Source organism: Ochotona princeps, chromosome 13 (assembly GCF_030435755.1).
Source record: "Ochotona princeps isolate mOchPri1 chromosome 13, mOchPri1.hap1, whole genome shotgun sequence".
Classification (NCBI taxonomy): domain Eukaryota; kingdom Metazoa; phylum Chordata; class Mammalia; order Lagomorpha; family Ochotonidae; genus Ochotona; species Ochotona princeps.
Window position 1 is genome coordinate 63,801,147 of NC_080844.1, and position 17,530 is coordinate 63,818,676.

General features: G+C 55.3%; 1 protein-coding gene across 4 annotated transcripts in view; it reads right to left on the bottom strand.

The window, feature by feature from the left end:
* CHST15 (carbohydrate sulfotransferase 15) overlaps positions 1-17,530 on the bottom strand; it is a 59,870-nt gene that overhangs the window by 20,116 nt on the left and 22,224 nt on the right. For 3 of the 4 annotated variants that reach the window (XM_058671377.1, XM_058671378.1, XM_058671379.1), the window contains exons 2-3: positions 2,432-3,498; positions 1,522-1,861 (exon numbers count right to left, since the gene is read on the bottom strand). In XM_058671377.1, the coding sequence (XP_058527360.1) occupies positions 1,522-1,861; positions 2,432-2,983 (892 nt within the window). In that variant the 5' untranslated portion in view covers positions 2,984-3,498. The remainder of the gene's footprint in view (positions 1-1,521; positions 1,862-2,431; positions 3,499-17,530) is intronic. The other variant, XM_004580190.2, reaches the window with a different exon arrangement.

Consider the following 17,530-nt stretch of genomic DNA (forward strand, 5'->3'; position numbering starts at 1 on the left):
ACCAGCTTTGTGCTTGCTGCTCTCCTGTCCGGGGGAAGCTGGTTTTCATTACAGGACAGGCCGTGGGGAGTACATCCATGCAGGCAGCACATCCAGACACGTCTGCCAACGTCCTGGCTTCTCAGGTGGCCGCTGCTCACCACAAGAGAAGCATTCGCACTGATGTCTACCCCAGCATGAACGTCAAAAGGGTGGAAGAAAAAGCTCCCCGGGAAATGCAGGCAGGAAACCTTCCAGATTCCCTCCTGGCCACCTGGGACCCTGGGTGGGCCATGCCCTCGGGGTCCGCCCGGTTCTGGCAGACTGCAGGCCGTGGGTCACCTCCAAGTCCTAGTGACTGAATGTCTCCTGGCAGGAGGGAAAAGGTCACTGAGAGGAAACAGAGACCAGGGGCCCACGGGGTGCCTGGGAGTGGGCTGAGCTGGAGGCAGCCTGGAGCGAGGGACAGGCAGTGCTCACGGTCAACGCATGGCAAAGGGGTGTGGAGAGCAGGGTTTTCCACAGGGGACCCAGGAGCAGGCAGGGCGGCTCCGAGAAGCTCTGTCTCCGGAGGTGTGGGGCCTGCTTGACACAGGACAAGGCTGGGAGCCCAGGACTCCAGGTCAGCGGCTGTTCCTGACCAGTCCACCCCCACTCAGCTCCCACTGCTCTCCCTGCTGGGGTCATCTGACACGGCCACTCAGGATGAGAGGACCTGCCCCTTCACCCTGCACTCTGCTGGCTGTCAAACAACGCTGCCTGGCTGGCAGGGAACAGGGCTGCGGGCCATGTTGGGACCCTGCCAGTGACCGGCTGCTGCGGTTGGGGAGGATCAGTGTGTGTCCCAGCTCGGTTCCCGGAGGGTGAGAGGGTTGGGATGGTTGGGGGTGGGGAGCCAAGCAGGTGCTGATGGACAATGGCAGTTCTGAGGGCACAGCTTTGAAAGGGGTGAACGCAGATCTTGCAAAGCACGCTGGTCAGCATGGGAGTGAGTTCTGACCAAACAAGCCCACCTCACACACCGGGCTTCTTGCACATTTGGCCTGTTTTATTTCCATTTCTTACCACATTGTGACGTACCCAGGGGCCAGTGCTAGACTGCAGACCCCCCAGGATCAGGACTCAGGCAGCCTGCACTGGCACACGAAGGGTTAAGCCAGGGGCCATGAGAACAGCATCCCACGTGGACATGGGTTTGAATCCCAGTTGCTCTGCTTCCCATCTAGCTCCCTGCCAATGCACTTGGAAAAGCAACAGAAGGTGGTCCCAATGCTTGGGCCCCTACTACCCTCAGAAAAGAATGGGACAGAGTTCCAGGCTCCTGGCTTCAGGGTTGTGCATCTGCCCACAGAAGATTTTTACTCTGCCTTTCAAATAAATAAATCTTGGGGGAAAATTCAGGAGCCAGATAAATCCCTTTATGAAGTGCTCAGCCTAGGGACAGGCTCATCTCCTCCCCACCCCTGCCCTACCCTGGTTCCTTCACTGCCGCTGGCCCTCCACACCCTACCGCCAGCCCCAAGAGCGAGCACCAAGCCTTACCGAACCGTTTCCGGGTCCACCAGTGCGGCTCCTTGATGGCAGAGAACTTCACTTCCGGGTGCAGGCGCAGGCGGTCATAGAGGTCGGTGGTGCCACACTTGGGCTGCCCAATGATGTAGAAGTGAGGCAGGCAGCGTAGGCGGAAGTGCTTCCCGTCGGCGTGAGACAGGTGGCCCCAAAAGGCCTTGCGCAGGGCATCAAAGGTGGAGCGGAAGCGCTTGGAGTAGAGCACATAGGAGTTGGTCAGGTAGGGGTCGGTGGTGTTCCTGCCGGAGAACTCCTCGTACCAGCAGGGGCTCTTACTGTTGGGAAGGAATTTGCTGGGGATGACGGAGAACATCTACGCAGAGAAACCCCAGAGGGGTGGGAAAGAGAGTGAGAGAGAAAGCACTTAGTAAAACTATGTCGATGGTCCCATCCTACACTATGCTGCCTCCAGGGTTCCAGTTGGATCTGTGACTGTAAAAATCCAGCAAAATCTGGTAGACAGCTGCTGACTACACTGTCTGTCTCCCACGTTAAAGAAAATATAGATTACCTTGGCCCGTGTGAGGCTAAAAGTCTACCCACAACCATCTAATTGAAGGGAACTGTTGTGAATTTAAACTGCCATTAGCAACCAAGACACTGATCCAGACAGAAGAGAAACAGGAAAGCCAAGTCCAGCGTGAAGATGCCAGCCACAGCTGCTGGGCGCGAGCACCCTCAGCCACCAGGACCATGTGTCCAGCAGGAAGTCATGGGTGTGCTGAAAGGAGGGGCTGGTTCACCTGGCTGTGCCCCTCAGGACAGCAGGTGCACCGCTCTGATCCTCAGGGCTGCCATGTGTCCCTTCCTACATGTCGGGCCACATCTAGTCCCTCCGTCCTATGTTCCTGGAGACGGTGGCAGGCAGCCCAGTGCTACTCACATGCTCCTCCTGCTTCCTGAGGTCTTCTAAGTCCGGGAGCTGCCTGGTGGTGAACTCGACCCTGGCCGTGATGCTGTTGATGATGAACCTGATGCTCTGATAGTCCCTCATGGACGACACGTTGGTCACCGCAGGCTGGGGGGCATGCTCCTTGGTGTCTCCCAGAGTCTCACCGTCCGTCCAGCCTGGCGTGCTAGGGAACCCCCCGTAACGGAACGGAGATGAGATCAGGAGCTCCTGGTGAGCCCCTGAGAGGATGTAGGACGCCATCACCAAGGTCATTATGATCAGGCCGAAAATGAGGCTCCATCGCTTCCCCTTCCGAAAGCGCAAAAGCCCACCCCAGGTCTCGTTCCCTTCGGTCCTCACTTCGAGCACAGCAAGCAAGTTCATCTGCTTACCGTCCACACGAAACAGGATTTTGTTCTCCCCCTGGCACGTGGGGCACACCTGGTGATGGTGGGCGAGGCCTCCACGGCAGCCAGCCCGCTGCGTGTGCGCCTCCTTGTGGTCCGGAATCAGCTGTATGCAGCAGTTGATGCAGTACCTCATGACAGAGCCCAGGCTGGGCACGGCTGGCCTGCCGAGCCCCAGGTGGGCCACGAGGAGTGGGCAGGCACGCGCAGGAGGAGTTGTGTTGGGTGACTCAACAGAAGTCTCGGGATCACAGAAGGTGGCAAACAAACACGCACAAATGTGGAGCTGGAGAGTCTGCAGAGCCCGAGAGAGGAGGAGGCACGTTCCTGGGGGGGGGGGGTGTGAACAAGACCCAGAGGACGTGAGCTCCCCACCTACGGGGTCCCGTGTGGGCCTCCTGACAGCCCCAAGCGTGGAAGCAATGCAGCCTGCACCTCAGGTTGTTCCCATGGCACAAAAGGAAGTGGAAAGAAGATGCTGGGAGAAGCTGTAAGCACCCGAGGGATCAGGAGGCGTCATGGTCTTCTCCCTGGTGGGTGGACTGGCAGGCCGCCCATGGGGACGCTGGAGGAGATTCCCATTTTACATCCCAAATTCCTTCCAGCTGCTTCCTGTGCGTGGGGAGCAAGCCCTTGGGGATGTCCGACTACCTAAACAAAAGGGAAAGAAGCCAGATTACAACACAGCGGTAACAACTCCACGTCCTGCCCAAGAGCGAGAGAGAGCTTTGGCGTTGCTTTCCTGCTGCTAAGTGTCTGCCAAGCCTGCTCAATCACCAACAAGTCACAGGAAACCACACAGGACAGACGGAGTGGCCAGGCACTTGAGCTTGGCTCGGGACTTGAACCTCCTGCTACCAAACGTGGCTGCCAGGAAGCAACAGCGGCAGCACAGCTAAGCACTGGCCCAGCAGGCACAGTTCTGCAGCCCCCACATCCACCTGACTCCAGGACCCTGCAGATAGCCTGATTCCTGCACTGGCCGTGACTGTGAATGCGAGAGATGAACTCAAAGAGCAGTATTTGCAAGTCCACGGAAAACCTGGAGAATAACAAGACGCAGACTGGGCAGAGAAGGTATGCCTTCCCTTCCAACAGCATCTTCGTTAAGCTCTCCCTGAAAACTAACTTTGATTACAAGATTTGAAAACAAACATTAATGAATATTGAGAACCAACAAAATGATCCTTTCAGTAGACTATCAAATTAAAAAATCTGACATTAAGTTATGAAGCAATTAAATCCAATGGACAGTATTCCCCTGAGAGGCAAGATACTCCAGACCTTGCGAGAGATTTTCATGTTCACCATTCTGGGGGAGATATGATTCTTAAAAACCCATTAATAGAATCCTGTGGTTGTAAAACGTATTGTTGTTCAAATAATGCTTCATAAAAAGAATAATGGAGGAATAAAAAGAAGGCCATTAGCTTCTGGCAGTGGCACTCGTCCGAGACTGGCTGTGTGATCTCAAGCAAGCCACCCAGCTTCTCTGAGCTCGGCTTCCTCACCAACAGAATCAGGGTGCAAGCCCCTCACTCCGTAACAAGTTTGTACCAAGTACTGGATCCGTCAACGCACATGGAGTTTGAGTAATGTTTAGCATCCCAGAAGGGTAGACTCCACCAATCACAGGAGCTCTCTGTATTCTGATCTGAATGGTCAGGCCATGCCAAGAACCTCTGGAACGGGGTCAGAGATGGTGATCTCCTCTGCCACATTGCCCTGCCTTTCCAACTCCACACACACACACCTGCATACACATATTTGCACACACGTGCGCAGGGAGGGTGAGCTAACTACCTGTTCATTCAAGCCCCATGCAAGGGTGGGAGGACTGCACCATCTGAGCTCAGCAGAAGAGACACTCACTTCCCTTGGACCACATAGCCCACGTTTTCTGGAAATATGCTGGCCGAGAAACAGCCAGGCAGTGTTTCCCAAAACATCTTCCCCCACATCATGTTCTGCAGGCTGTTAGTAAGCAACAATGCTTAAATTAAGCAAGGTGGGATGGACAAAATCACACAGAATTCTTTACGGTATGAGCAGCAGGGGGAGGGCTGTAATATGCTAACAAGCCCCAGGAATCCACAGGAGAGGAATACATTTATGATACAAGAAATGTGCAAATTTTCAAGGAGATCACAAGATCCTAGAAACGCTGCTCAGTGTCGGCTGGGACGGTCAGGCCCAGGCTGGGGTAGGTGGGGAGACCCAGGGAGGGGGCGCGGAGAGCACCAAGGAGGGGGCGTGGGAATGGCAGCTCCAGGAGGCCAAGCCAGACCCTCCAGCCAGCCCCAGGGCAGCTGAGAGCACAGGGCAGGACCCCCTGGGCTCAAGCCTCTACTTCTACTTGCTCAACCGCCCCAACCTATCCGTTGGTACAAACAGTTCTTCCAAGCCAAAGCAACAAAAGGGCATGAAAGTCCACTTGGAAACACCATCAGGAAAGCCAAGAAAGCATTTTTTTCCCACATGTCAGAGACAAGGCCAAACCGGGGTTAAAAATGAGATTCCAGCTGGGAGCTGGGCAGGAGGGAGCACACCCGCCCTCTCTCAGTTGCACAAGGTCTCATTAGAGTCTTGTTTTCAAGACAAACAAACACGACCTGGAAGCCACAAGACAAGAATGTGGATCCTCTGGGTCCTGCACAGAGGGCAAGCCTTCCTAAGCTGCAGAAATGTCACTGTAGTTCCAGCAAAGAAGGAAGGAGGGAGGGAGAGGTGGGAGGGAAGGAGGAAGTGAACCAGGGGGCGGCAGGAGCTGAGGGTCTCTCAGCCGGGGACGTGGAAGGCGCCTGAGCCTCCGTGAGCTGGACAGGGGTCCCATGGCCAGCCAGATCACTCCAATCTCCTACTTCAAACCTGGGAAACACGGGAACAACTGAAGTGCCTCGCCAGCCCCAGGAGACACTGGGACCCGGAGTTCTCTCATCAACCATGTTTTGGGAAACCTGTCTTGCTTTATTCTCAGCATCACTCACTCATTCCTTCACTCCACGATGCTGACTGCCCTGGCACACCCAGGTGCGGGGGCCTGTACAGCCAGTAGGGGTGCTTCCAGAAATTCTTGGGCAAATGCAATGAAAGCTAAGCTTGGGTTGCAAATGATTTCGAAATGCACACCTTCAAACAGACCACAGAATATGGGTATTATGAAACAGCAGTATGCATTTCAAACATTTTTTATACCAAAATAAGCTGTTTATTTTATAATTCCATTTTCCCAACACATTTTTTACAGTACCCTCTTGACAAGATAAGAACTGGACACAGGTTTGGTTCTCAGCCTCAGTTGCTAGGACCCAGCTTCCAGAACCCTAGGAACTCACACAGAGATGAGGGCGAGAGGAGCGTCCTGCCTCACCCCTTCCAGTGTGCTGAGGAGGTGGCCCTCGGCTTCAGCACGGGGCTGGCCACCTGAGAGATGCAGCCCGGTTCAGATGGGAGAAGGGAGGCCCGTGGTTTAACCAGAGGTGCTTGTTCAGGAGTATTCCCTAGGGTCCCTGTGCTTGCATGTGGCATCTGAAGAGGGGACAGGTTTGAAGGACAGAGCCGTCACACCATGGTGTCTAGTGCTGGCCCTGGGAGATGGGATGAGACGGCCCACTAACTGTCCAGAAATACGAGGCAGCTGTTGCTGATGGACAGCATCCCTGAGTGGAGGACCCTCTTAAGGGAAAACTAACAAACTCTCTTACATACGTAAGTTTCAACAAAACATACAGGTGCAAAACACACCTCAACAGAGTTGATTAAAAATAACAACTTGGAGCCAGTGCCATGACACAGCAAGTTCAATCACTGCCTGAAGTGCCAGCATGCCAGCATCCCTTATGGGCACTGGTTCAAGTCCTGGCTGCTCCACTTCTGATCCAGCACCCAGCTAATGTGCCTGGGAAAACAGCAGAGATAAGTCCTGTCCTGAGCTGGCAAGATGAGTAAAGCTCTGGCCAGGGGAGAGCAGCTGTTTCCCCTGGGGTTCCCACCAGGCTCAGGGCAGAGCAGCTCATGCACCTGAAAGGCCAGGGGCAGAACCAGAGTGGCAGAGCAGGGTTCTCCAACGCCATGATTCAGTCAGATGCCAGGGCCACCGAGCATGGGGTTGGCGGTGGCACTGGCTTCCATTTCCCTGATGCCAGGAGTACTCCCTTGGGCTCTGATGTCCCCTGGGAGATGCAGGAACCGCCCCAGCTGAGGACCCCTGCCTTAGAGGGAGGACACGAGGACAGGGGAAGACCTGAGCCCCGAATGGGAATCAGGAAGCCCAGATGTTCACCAGAACCAGCAAAAGCAAGGCTGGGGAGAGGCAAAGGTTTGGGCGCCGGGGTGGGGGACACCGGGCAGGGGGGGCGGGGAAGGAACTGGATGGGACAGGAGGCAGGAACCAGACTTTACACGGTTTCAAAGTCTGGAGCTGGGGGGAGTGTGCAAATCTGTAGGTATACTCTCACGTTCTCCCCCAAGGCGTCTCGGCAGGGCATGCAAGAGCCAGTACCATGACTGTGCTGAAAGCAAAGAGAGGGGCTATCATGTTCCTCCACTGGCCTTTCCCAGGTTCCACACAACACCCCAGGAAGGGTCTCTGAGAAACCTGACCCTCAGGAGTGCTTCCTTCAAAGCCACGCAACAGCTTCACTTGTCAGCAACGCCCGCACCTTGGTGCCAGCCGACACTGCTCAGACAGGTCCCTGGGCACTTTAGTGCACGTACCCACTCCAGGCCTCGGGTGTGCATTTCAGCTAAAATTCTGGTCCTACCCGGCCTCCCGTCTGTGCCCAAGGCCAGACTTGTGGGAACCTGCTGTCACTGCCAGAGATCAGATAGCAGGTCCCAAAATAGAAAGCGTTCCATTACCCAGCCCTTGCTCGGAGACCCCCATTAACCTGTGCACCTCAAGCGTCATCAGCCAGCCATTTGTAACAGAATTGTAATTGAGAGACCCAGAAAGCCCACTTTAGATAAAGTAATTGAATGCCTGCTTGGTGCCAGTTCGGTAAAGAGCATCCGATTTCACCCCAGGAAAAACTTATTAAATTATGGCAGCTATAAGCTGATGTGGTAGAATAAGGAGATATAAACTTCAAAAGAAATTTGGGTGGATTTCAATAAATAGCCTCATTTAGGTAGAATGTCTACATCTGCACTCTGGGGGAGGGGACAGAGAAAGGAAAAAATAGCTAATTATTTTATGTTTGCAGAGGGGGAAAAGGGTGGCCCTAATTAGCCTTTACTAAAACACAAAACCTTCTTCTTTTGATTAGTATGTCTAACCGCTGACGCATCTCTTCAGGCAAAGAATGTGGAAATACCCTTTTTTTTTTCCTCCGGAGGAATATTAGTCAACCAGTGGGACAGAGGTGTCTTTCGCAGCAAGCTCTTAGCACAGTCGTCACGAGACGGAGAAGCTGTGCACCTGGACATTTGCGCTTTGCATCCCGTCATGGTCAACAAACACCACCAAGTCGGCCCCTTGATCAACACTCACTGGCCCACTGGTCCACGGCTTGGGATTCCACATGCGTGTCCGTGTGGGAACCTCAGACAAGACTCTCTTAAGGTACGTGGAACTCCGTGTTCTCTGACAAAACCCTCATCACCACAGATCTCCCCAGGCTGGAGGGAGAAGCCCAGCGGCCTGGGTCTGACCTGGAGCAAAACACAGAATCTCTTCCTCCCATTTCCTCTGAAGCAGAATGTAAATAATTACAGGCCCTGTATCACAGCACCACTGTGAGCGCCAAGTGAATGAACTTGTGGAAAGTTCTTAAGGAATGTCTGGCTTGGGCCCAGCGTGATAGACCAGCGGCTAAAGTCCTCACTTTGCATACGCCAGGATCGCATATGGGCACCAGTTTGTATCCCGGCAGCTGCAATTACCTTCCAGCTCCCTGTTTGTAGTCCTGGAGGGCAGCCGAGGACGGCCCAAAGCCTTGGGATCCTGCACCCATGTGGGAGACCTGGAAGAAGCTGCTGGCTTTGGATCGGCTCAACAAATATGCAGAGAGGACGAGAGACAGAGAAGAAACTCTTCCATCTGATGGTTCACTCCCTAGGCGGCTGCAACGGCCGGTGCTGAGCAGATCCAAAGCCAGGAGCCCAGAGCTTCTTCTGGGTCTCCCGTGCAGGTGCAGGATCCCATGGCTTTGGGCCATCCTCAACTGCTTTCCCAGGCCACAGACAGGAAACTGGGTGGGAAGCAGGGCTGCCGGGATTAGAACTGGCGCCCATATGGGATCCCAGCACATTCAAGGTGAGAACTTTAGCTGCTAGGCTATTGAGCCAGGCCCAACAGTTTAATTCCGATCAGTTTCATTACTGGCTTCAATCTGTTGTTCCTACACACTCGTGGCCATGTGACTCACCTGAGTTTCTACAACTAAAGGAGTAAAATCATTCTCTGCCCTTCAGTAGGATTGAGGGGATTGTCTTGCCAATGGCGTGAGGCTGCAGCGACCACATGAAGGTCCCAAGCCCAAGCCAGTCGTAAGACGCACTGTGCGTGTGTTCGTGTGCGTGTGTGTGTATGTGTGCACATGTATCTGCTGGCCTGTTTTGCCACAGCCATGGGAAGAACAGCATGCAAGATAAGAATGAGGCAGGTGGAACAGTGCCACCTGGCCCAGCCTGACCTGCAGCAGCCAGCCCCAGTCAACCCTTGAACACACAGGAACACAGGCTGCTGCTGACACCACTGCGTTTTAGGGAGTGGCTTGTTACACACCAAAAGCCAGCTGATACATTCTTCCACAGGTGAGGAACCAAGCTGTGACTACATCAAACAAGAACAACTGTAGGTTAACCAGCTCTGAGAAGTGTCTTGGCAACAGGAATCACAAGCTACTGGGGCCATGACAAGTCACCCCAACACCCAGGAAGCCCACAGACCTAGAGCCATCCCCCAAGAACCCACGGGTCACAGCACATGGAAACCTGGAAGGGAGTCGTTCCCCAGCCGCCTGGCACACGTGCATTTTTTTTATTACATCGCATTATGTGACACACATGCATTTATGACAGCCACAGCTACGTGCGTTTGTGATGGCCACAAACAGGTGTATCTGTGCCGGCCACAGCTGCCTTGTCTCAGGCTTCCTCCTCCCTCATCTGAGACCTCCCTCCTACCTCTGCCTGAGCAAATCCATCCTGTAATCTGCCCCGCCCCCACTGCCGTTTCCTGGCCAGGTGGCCTTTCCTGGGACCTGGGATGCCTTATCCAGGCTTTGTCTGCATGGAGGACTCAGACACCAAGACCTTCCAGGTCTTTCTGGCTGGCCTGAAGGGTGTGACAATCAAATGCAGGCCATTCAGAGACACACTGTTAAGGCAATGGTGAGGACGCTAAGTTCCTCCTCGATGTTATCTCTGTCACCGATGGGCTCTTTGAGGAAGTGTTCTGGCTATCACTTCACGCCACAAACCACATCTGTTAGAACATGGGTTTCCTGGGATGAGGCCTCCGCCACAAGCAGCCACCTCCTCCCCTGCTCCCTGCCCAGCGAGCCTGCTGCATTCCAGGGATACAGTGTGACCCCCCTACAACTCGGTCTGCTCATCTGTAGCGTGGGCATAAACACACATCTGTCTCCCAGAGGAAATGCAAAAAGGCGGGTACCTAAAACGTGCTGGGAAAAAAGAAACAAAAAGATCAATTTCCTCTGGTGCCAAAAACAGATGTACACCCACGTCTAGGAAGGGGATTCAAAAAGTTTATGGAAAACACTTATGTGTATTTACTCAATAAACCACGCATTGATTTCCAAAAAACAAGCACTTCAATACACTGACCTTTGCTGTCATTCTCCAAAGCCCTCCAAAGCACAATGAGAGCACCCTGACACAGCAAGCCGCCATCAGTGAGAGGCGCCCTGCCAGGCTAACAGGGGAGCCCCTCAACAAGCTGCAGTCCCGGTGCTCTGCTTCCCACGTGGGCAGAACCCCAGGCACAGCACCCTGCCTTCCTGTCTGCCATAGATCCAAAGCCAGGCACCAGAAGAGGCAGTGGACACTGGTGGCAGGAAGCAATACCTTTGATTTGCAGCAGAGCAGGCCGACTGGGACCCAGGGCAGGCCAACTGGGACCCTGGGTAGTCTGACTGGCACCCCGGGTAGGCTGACTGGGACCCAGGACAGGCCGACTGGGACCCCAAGTAGTTTGACTGAGACCCAGGCAGGCCAACTGGCATCCGGGGTAGACTGGGACCCGGGGCAAGCCAACTGGCACCCCAGGTAGGCTGACTGGGACCTGGGGCAAACCAACTGGGACCCCGGGTAGGCTGACTGGGACCCAGGGCAGGCCGACTGGCACCCGGGGCAGGCCAACTGGGACCTGGGGTAGACTGGGACCCAGGGCAAGCCAACTGGGACCCCGGGTAGGCTGACTGGGACCCAGGACAGGCTGACTGGGACCCCAAGTAGGTTGACTGAGACCCAGGACAGGCTGACTGGGACCCCAAGTAGGTTGACTGAGACCCAGGCAGGCCAACTGGCACCCGGGGCAGGCCAACTGGGACCTGGGGTAGACTGGGACCCAGGGCAAGCCAACTGGGACCCCGGGTAGGCTGACTGGGACCCAGGACAGGCCAACTGGGACCCCAAGTAGGTTGACTGAGACCCAGGCAGGCCAACTGGCACCCAGGGTAGACTGGGACCTGGGGCAAACCAACTGGGACCCCGGGTAGGCTGATTGGGACCCAGGGCAGGCCAACTGGCACCTGGGGCAGGCCGACTGGGACCCGGCACAGGTCTCAGCCACCAGGCCCCGTGGCTGTGCAGGGTTGGCTTAGGGCAGCCTGCCCTCATCAGATGCCCAGCTTCTCCAGGACTTATTGCAATGCACCTGGGGGCAGAAGAAAGGGAACAATTTCCCAGAAATGTGCCCATCACCACCCCCAACATGGGGAGAGCTAGCTGCTTCTTTACAAGTGGGGGCTCCCCAGGGCTTTCTCACTGCACAGTCGCTGATGGAAGTCCCATCCTCAAGGTCACCGTGGGCAGCCAGAGCCCAGGTCAGATCTGAGTGGGCTCCCGAGGGACATCAGTCCAACCAACAGGCACATGCTCACCCAGGACTGCTCCATCCTCTCCAAGGGCAGGCACACAGCTCTTTACTGAAGGGTGGAGCAAGACTCAGGACCCACTAACCTCACCAGGGGTGACCCTGGCCGGGCCTCCAACAGGCCAGCAGCTCACGTAGACCCAGGCATCCCTCCATCCCGCTGCCTTCAGGAACCTCTTCCTAAAGAAAAGATCTACAGTGTCACACAGTCAGACAGGGAGGGGTGAGACACGCCAGACCAAGCTACCGCCATGTCCACGTGCCTTGTGGGCCATAGGCACTGAGTCAAAAAGTGCCTCAATCGAGACTCCTCTCATCACTCAGCCATGTCTCCTGCAGCCTGTGAAGCGTGGTGGGTGACAAGTCAAGGGAGGGGGCGGAGAGGCTGGTCTGGAGTCAAGGAGGGGGCAGGGAGAAGGAGGGGCAGAGAACATGGAGGGTGGGTGGACAGGGAGTGAGGTAAGACAGGCAGTGACTGCCACGGCTGAGACACTAGGGAGGAACAAAAGGGTCCCCCAGGCTGAAGGCTGTCCCTGGAAGATGGCCCTGACCCGCTGTCGCTGCTGCACATCAAAGGGGCAAGCCTGGACACTGCAGGACACAGGCATCAGGTGGTGGTGTCCAGAACAGTCTGCAAGTGGCTAGGATGGTGGCGTCCCGTCACGGCAAACACCCTGACCTGAGCTCCCCGACCTAGTCTCCGCCATCACCTCTTAACTGGTAACCTGGGGCAAGCCACTCCAGCTCCCCAGGACAACAGCTTCCCCCCAGGTAACATGAGGCTGCCCTTTGGGCCCCAAGGCTCCTGGGTGTGCGACCTTCATCCAAGGCCAGCATCAGGCTGTCTGACTCCCAGGGCTGCTCTGAGGTCTGCGCTTTACAGCAAGCCCTGGGAAGCTAGGGCCATCCTGGCTGTATTCACTGGGCAAACAGCTGGCCAGTCAGGCCCAGAAAGCTTGTGCTAGGTGCCACGGTACTCTCTGGTACACTTCATCAAGCTCCTACTATATGCACAGCTTGGGTCTCCTCGGGCTACAGGTGTGAGAACCCACACAGATCGAGTCTGCAGGGTGCACTCCGCTTCGGACCAAAGGCTGCAGGGAAAAGCCCACAGTGAGACCACATGGCCTGTTTCAGCCCCCAACGCCCAGGTCTGCAGAGCCAGCCAGCTCTGCAGCTGAGAAGGCATCAAACAACAGCGCTCATGGAGGCCTCCAGCAGCCGAAGACAGCAGGCCAGTCTCTCTTTCTCTGGGACAGCTCGCTCTCTGACAGGGCAGTCTGCCCCAACTCCTGCGTGCAGCCACCCTGGGCAGGGGCCAGGCCCTGCCAGCCACCACCATCTCTCAGAACAGCAACACCTAACGAGATGCTTTCTGCCAAGGGTGGATGGGAGACTCTAGAAACACTCATGGCACAGTTGTCCCCCCATCCAGGATTTCAGCATACACAAAAGACTCTACAGGTCTTTGTGACACAACCCATAATTTTCTTTTTCTAAAACCAACTGGGGGAAAATGAATTCAGGGCACTCATTTTATTACTTTCAGCAGCAAATCAAGCAGATGTAGGGATTCAATTCGCCATGCAAGTGTGTCGCTCTGCTACCCACAGCTTTCCATCAGGGTGGAACCCACCAAGATATGCTAAGCTGCTGGAAAGGACCTATACATACAAAGCCACCACAGCCGGTCACCGTAAGGCACCCCGGGGAGGTACATGCAGAGGGTTCTACCCAAGCACACAGGCAATGGAGGGAGAAGAGAAGAAACAATGGCCCAGGGCCAACCAGAAGCAGGACACCAGGCAAGGTCCCTGCCCGATGGCAGCCCCCTGAGGCTAACAATGCAACCCCCACGTTACATATGAGAAACCAAGTCACACAGCAGCATGCAACATGTGTTCAGAGTCATGTGGCCGCTACAGTGGGCTAGGATGGGCTGCAGAGATTGTGCACAAAGGACCTGCTAGCAGCACTGGGGGAACACCTGCTCAGGACCCCCGGCTCATAGAGTGGTACCTGCAGTCAGCCCCTGCCCAGCCTGCCAGCCACCCGACTCCCAGGCCGGGAGGTGCAGCTGGATGGCAAGTCCAGGAAAGGCACCCAGTTAGTGATGTTCAACCCTGAACAGTAACTCCCATGGGGCAGGTGACTCCACAGCTTCTAAGCGCAAGGCGGTGTAAAGGCCCAGCAGGTGCCCAGGACAGAGCTCCAGCCACTGTGTGACACCACCAAGGGCTTCCTGTGGCAGGGGGTGACAGGGGAATTATGCTGTTAAAGCACAGTTAAGAGGAATGCCTGACATTGTCTCCACTTTACAGATGGGTAAACTATGGCCCTCAAAATCGAATGCCATACATGTCCTACATAGAACAGAAAACAAGATCTGAGACAGGTGGGGGACCCACAGGACTGTCAGGAGCAGCAGCCCCAGCACTTGGCTAGCCACGTGACTGCAGGCAAACTCCCCTCGCCTTCAAGTAGACAGGAAGACTCAGCCATGCCACATGGGCCCAAGGACCCCAGGGCATTGAGAAACTCTCCTTACTCTTGTCACATGTTGTCACCATCAGATCTTGACTGTCAGGACCAAGTGACACACCATCAGGGTCATTCTAGCTGTGGCACAAGCAGGCCCCACAGACGAGGGGTGCGTGCCAATTGTCTCCCCACAACATTTCCTTCCACAGCAGGAAGAAGGATGGAAGGCAGCAGCCCAGAGTATAATGCACAGAGACCACGGATGAGGCTCCCAAGCGGTGGGACAGCTTTGCCCACCCTTCCGTCCCCAAACCTCTCCTGGCCACGTGAACTAGCTCTGCAGAGGCAGCCAGGACCAAACATCCAGCATGGAGGACGAAAAGAATGGTCCCACACAGACCCAGCGCTCACACGTGTAGCACCCAGTGCCAAGCCTGGCTCTGCATATGCACAGTGGCACCCCAGAGGGAATAAATTAGAGGCGGTACAAAGCGAGGGAGCAGCTGTGTGCTCCCCACCAGATGGTCTCGGGATCTGGATCGTTTGAGACATTGTTTGATTTCCCAAGATAAGCAAAAGTAGGAGCCTGGTTAACTCTTGAACGAGAAAAGCCTCCTGAAAACCACTTCCTCGGTGTTCGTTTCCTTTGCACTGCTGGGCCAAAGAACAATGTGCCTTGAATGCTTGCAGAACGAAGACAGGGGAACCAGCCACACTGGGTGTGGCACGAGACAGGAGCATACCCTATAGCCCCTGGTGGCCTTGCCTTTGGGTCACAACTCTCCCCAGCTTATGAACCCAGAGCAAGTGTCTCTTTTGGAACAACAGGAGACACAGCACGTGTGGAAGAGCAAAAGTGTGGCAAAAACAAACAGAATGGCCCGGGACTCCAGGACCTGCCGGATGAATAACATATCCAAACCTCAGTTTCCCCCTTTGTTGAACGCATGTGCCCTCTTTGCTCCTCCATCAGACCAGGTGTCCAGGGGACAGAAGTGAGGCCACAGCATACAGGGGAAGGGACTGCAGGGCACGGAAGTGGGGCTCAGGCTAAGGTTAGCCCCTCATATCTCAACTCACCTTGGAATTCAGAACATCATCGTCCCCCAAGACACAGTGTAATGCTCAACGGCCACTGAAAAATCCAAGAATTGGCTCTCACCTGGATCAGCACGGGGTGCCTGGGAACGAGCCCCAGCAGGACGTCATCCTCTGCCATGACCGAAAGCTCTGAACAGAGCACAGAACTCTGCGGAGCGTGCAGACACTGTCACTAACGCCAGCCACCAGGACTGTAGCCGGCACTGTGGCATCCTTTTCCCGGAGCACTGGTGTAAGTCCCACCTGCCCCACCTCCCATCCAGGTCCCTGCCACCACATGGGAGACCTAGACCGAGCACCAGACTCCTGGCTTCAGCCTGGCTCTGCCCTGGCTGTTGTTGGCATTTGGGGAAGTGTGCCAGAAAATGGAAGAGCAAGATAAAGTGTTTTAAAAAACAAAAAACAGACCCAACATCTGACACCCCCAGCCAAATCTGGATTCTCAGACCCAACAAGTGTTTGTTTGCACACATATCACCCACGGCAGCAGGCACGGCCACGTCCACTCCATGGCAGAGTGGCTTTCTTCCGTTCTCTCCTGCACTCACTGGGTCTTGGATGAAGGATGAGCCCTTTCAAACCTCTCCACACCTGACACTGCACCAGGAGAGGTAAATTCTGGGTGACTGTTGGAACAGGTGTCTGCCCTCCAGCACTCTCTGTGCCTCTCCCCAGCCCAGCACAGGCTCTGCTCCTCTTCCCACACGTCACATTGGACGAGGACAGTGCACCCTGGGAGGGGAAGAGGGGACAGAGAGGGGATGTTCACATGTACAGCATTGGATGGGTAGGGCTCCAGGGCCGGGCCACAAGCTCAGCTTTCTGTAAACAATTCATTGAAAAAAATCTCGTTGGAAAAGCACTAAGTGGGTCTTGGCCCCAGGAAACCGTCTCACACGCAGTGGACACTGTAGGAGATGGGAACTTGGCAACCCCCTCGGTGACCCCCAAGAATGGAATCTCCTTCCTAAACATCGAGGCTCATTGGCAGAGAGGAGACTCCCCCTGCCCCCAGTCGCAAGGTCTTTTTTTTAAATTAACTTAAAGAAGTCCTTGTAGTTGATTCCCTATCAAGAACTGCTCTGGTCTCCATCTCAGAAAACAAGTATTTGGCCGAAGCGCATGGTTGTTCAGACCTGAATCAGCTCAGCCAGTAGCCATCTCTGCACACAGTCCCAGTGCCTAGAGGGTGTCCCCGCCTCCACTCCAGTCCAAAGCCACAGAAGCAACACGCCACTGGGTTTGGAGTCTGGGGGGATTCAAGGCGAGCAGAGCAGGACCATGCCTGGCGCAGGCGCACTCACAAGAGAACCAGACACCAGCAGCAACTGTGTGACTCTGGACAGCACCCCCACCCTTGCTGGGAGGTGAATGGGGACATGTGCCAAAGGCCTTGCAAGGCTCCAGGGCGAACATCAGCAGCTGACCCATTGTACTACGTGTCCCTCTGTCTCCCCTCCTGCTCCCACCCACCCCACCCACTTACTCCCACATTCCCTGACTTCCAACAGCCCCGCCGCTCCTGCCCACTCTCCACTCAGCCTAAGGACCTGCCTGTGCCCTATCCCTCCAGCCTGGAACCTTCTCTGCCCAGCCACCACCCTGTGGGCTCCATAGGCTGCAGCAGCTCTGGGGTTGCCTTGGACCACAATCTCCTACAGGCAGACCATTTAACAGGCAAGCAGGCAGCACACTTTAAGATAGAGTGTGATCACAGATGGAGAACTTTCCAGAAGGATTCATCACTGGGTATTTAAAGCAGAAATCAAAGTTCTGCACGGTTCTACACTCTGCCTTTCTGGGAGGTGTGCGGGCCACTGAGCTGCCCCTGCTTGGCGTCTCAGGGTCCCACTGCCACCACTCGTAAGGGACTCTTTGTGGGCACCTGGCACCTCACCTGGGTCCTGCTGGCAGCAAAGACCCCCAAGGGCCCATGAGGGTGTCCTCCTGCCAGCCCTCAGGCCACCTCCTGCCTTCCCTGCATTCGTGTCCACATTTATGGAAACATCGAAACGGCACGCCTTAGAAGTTACGTGACGC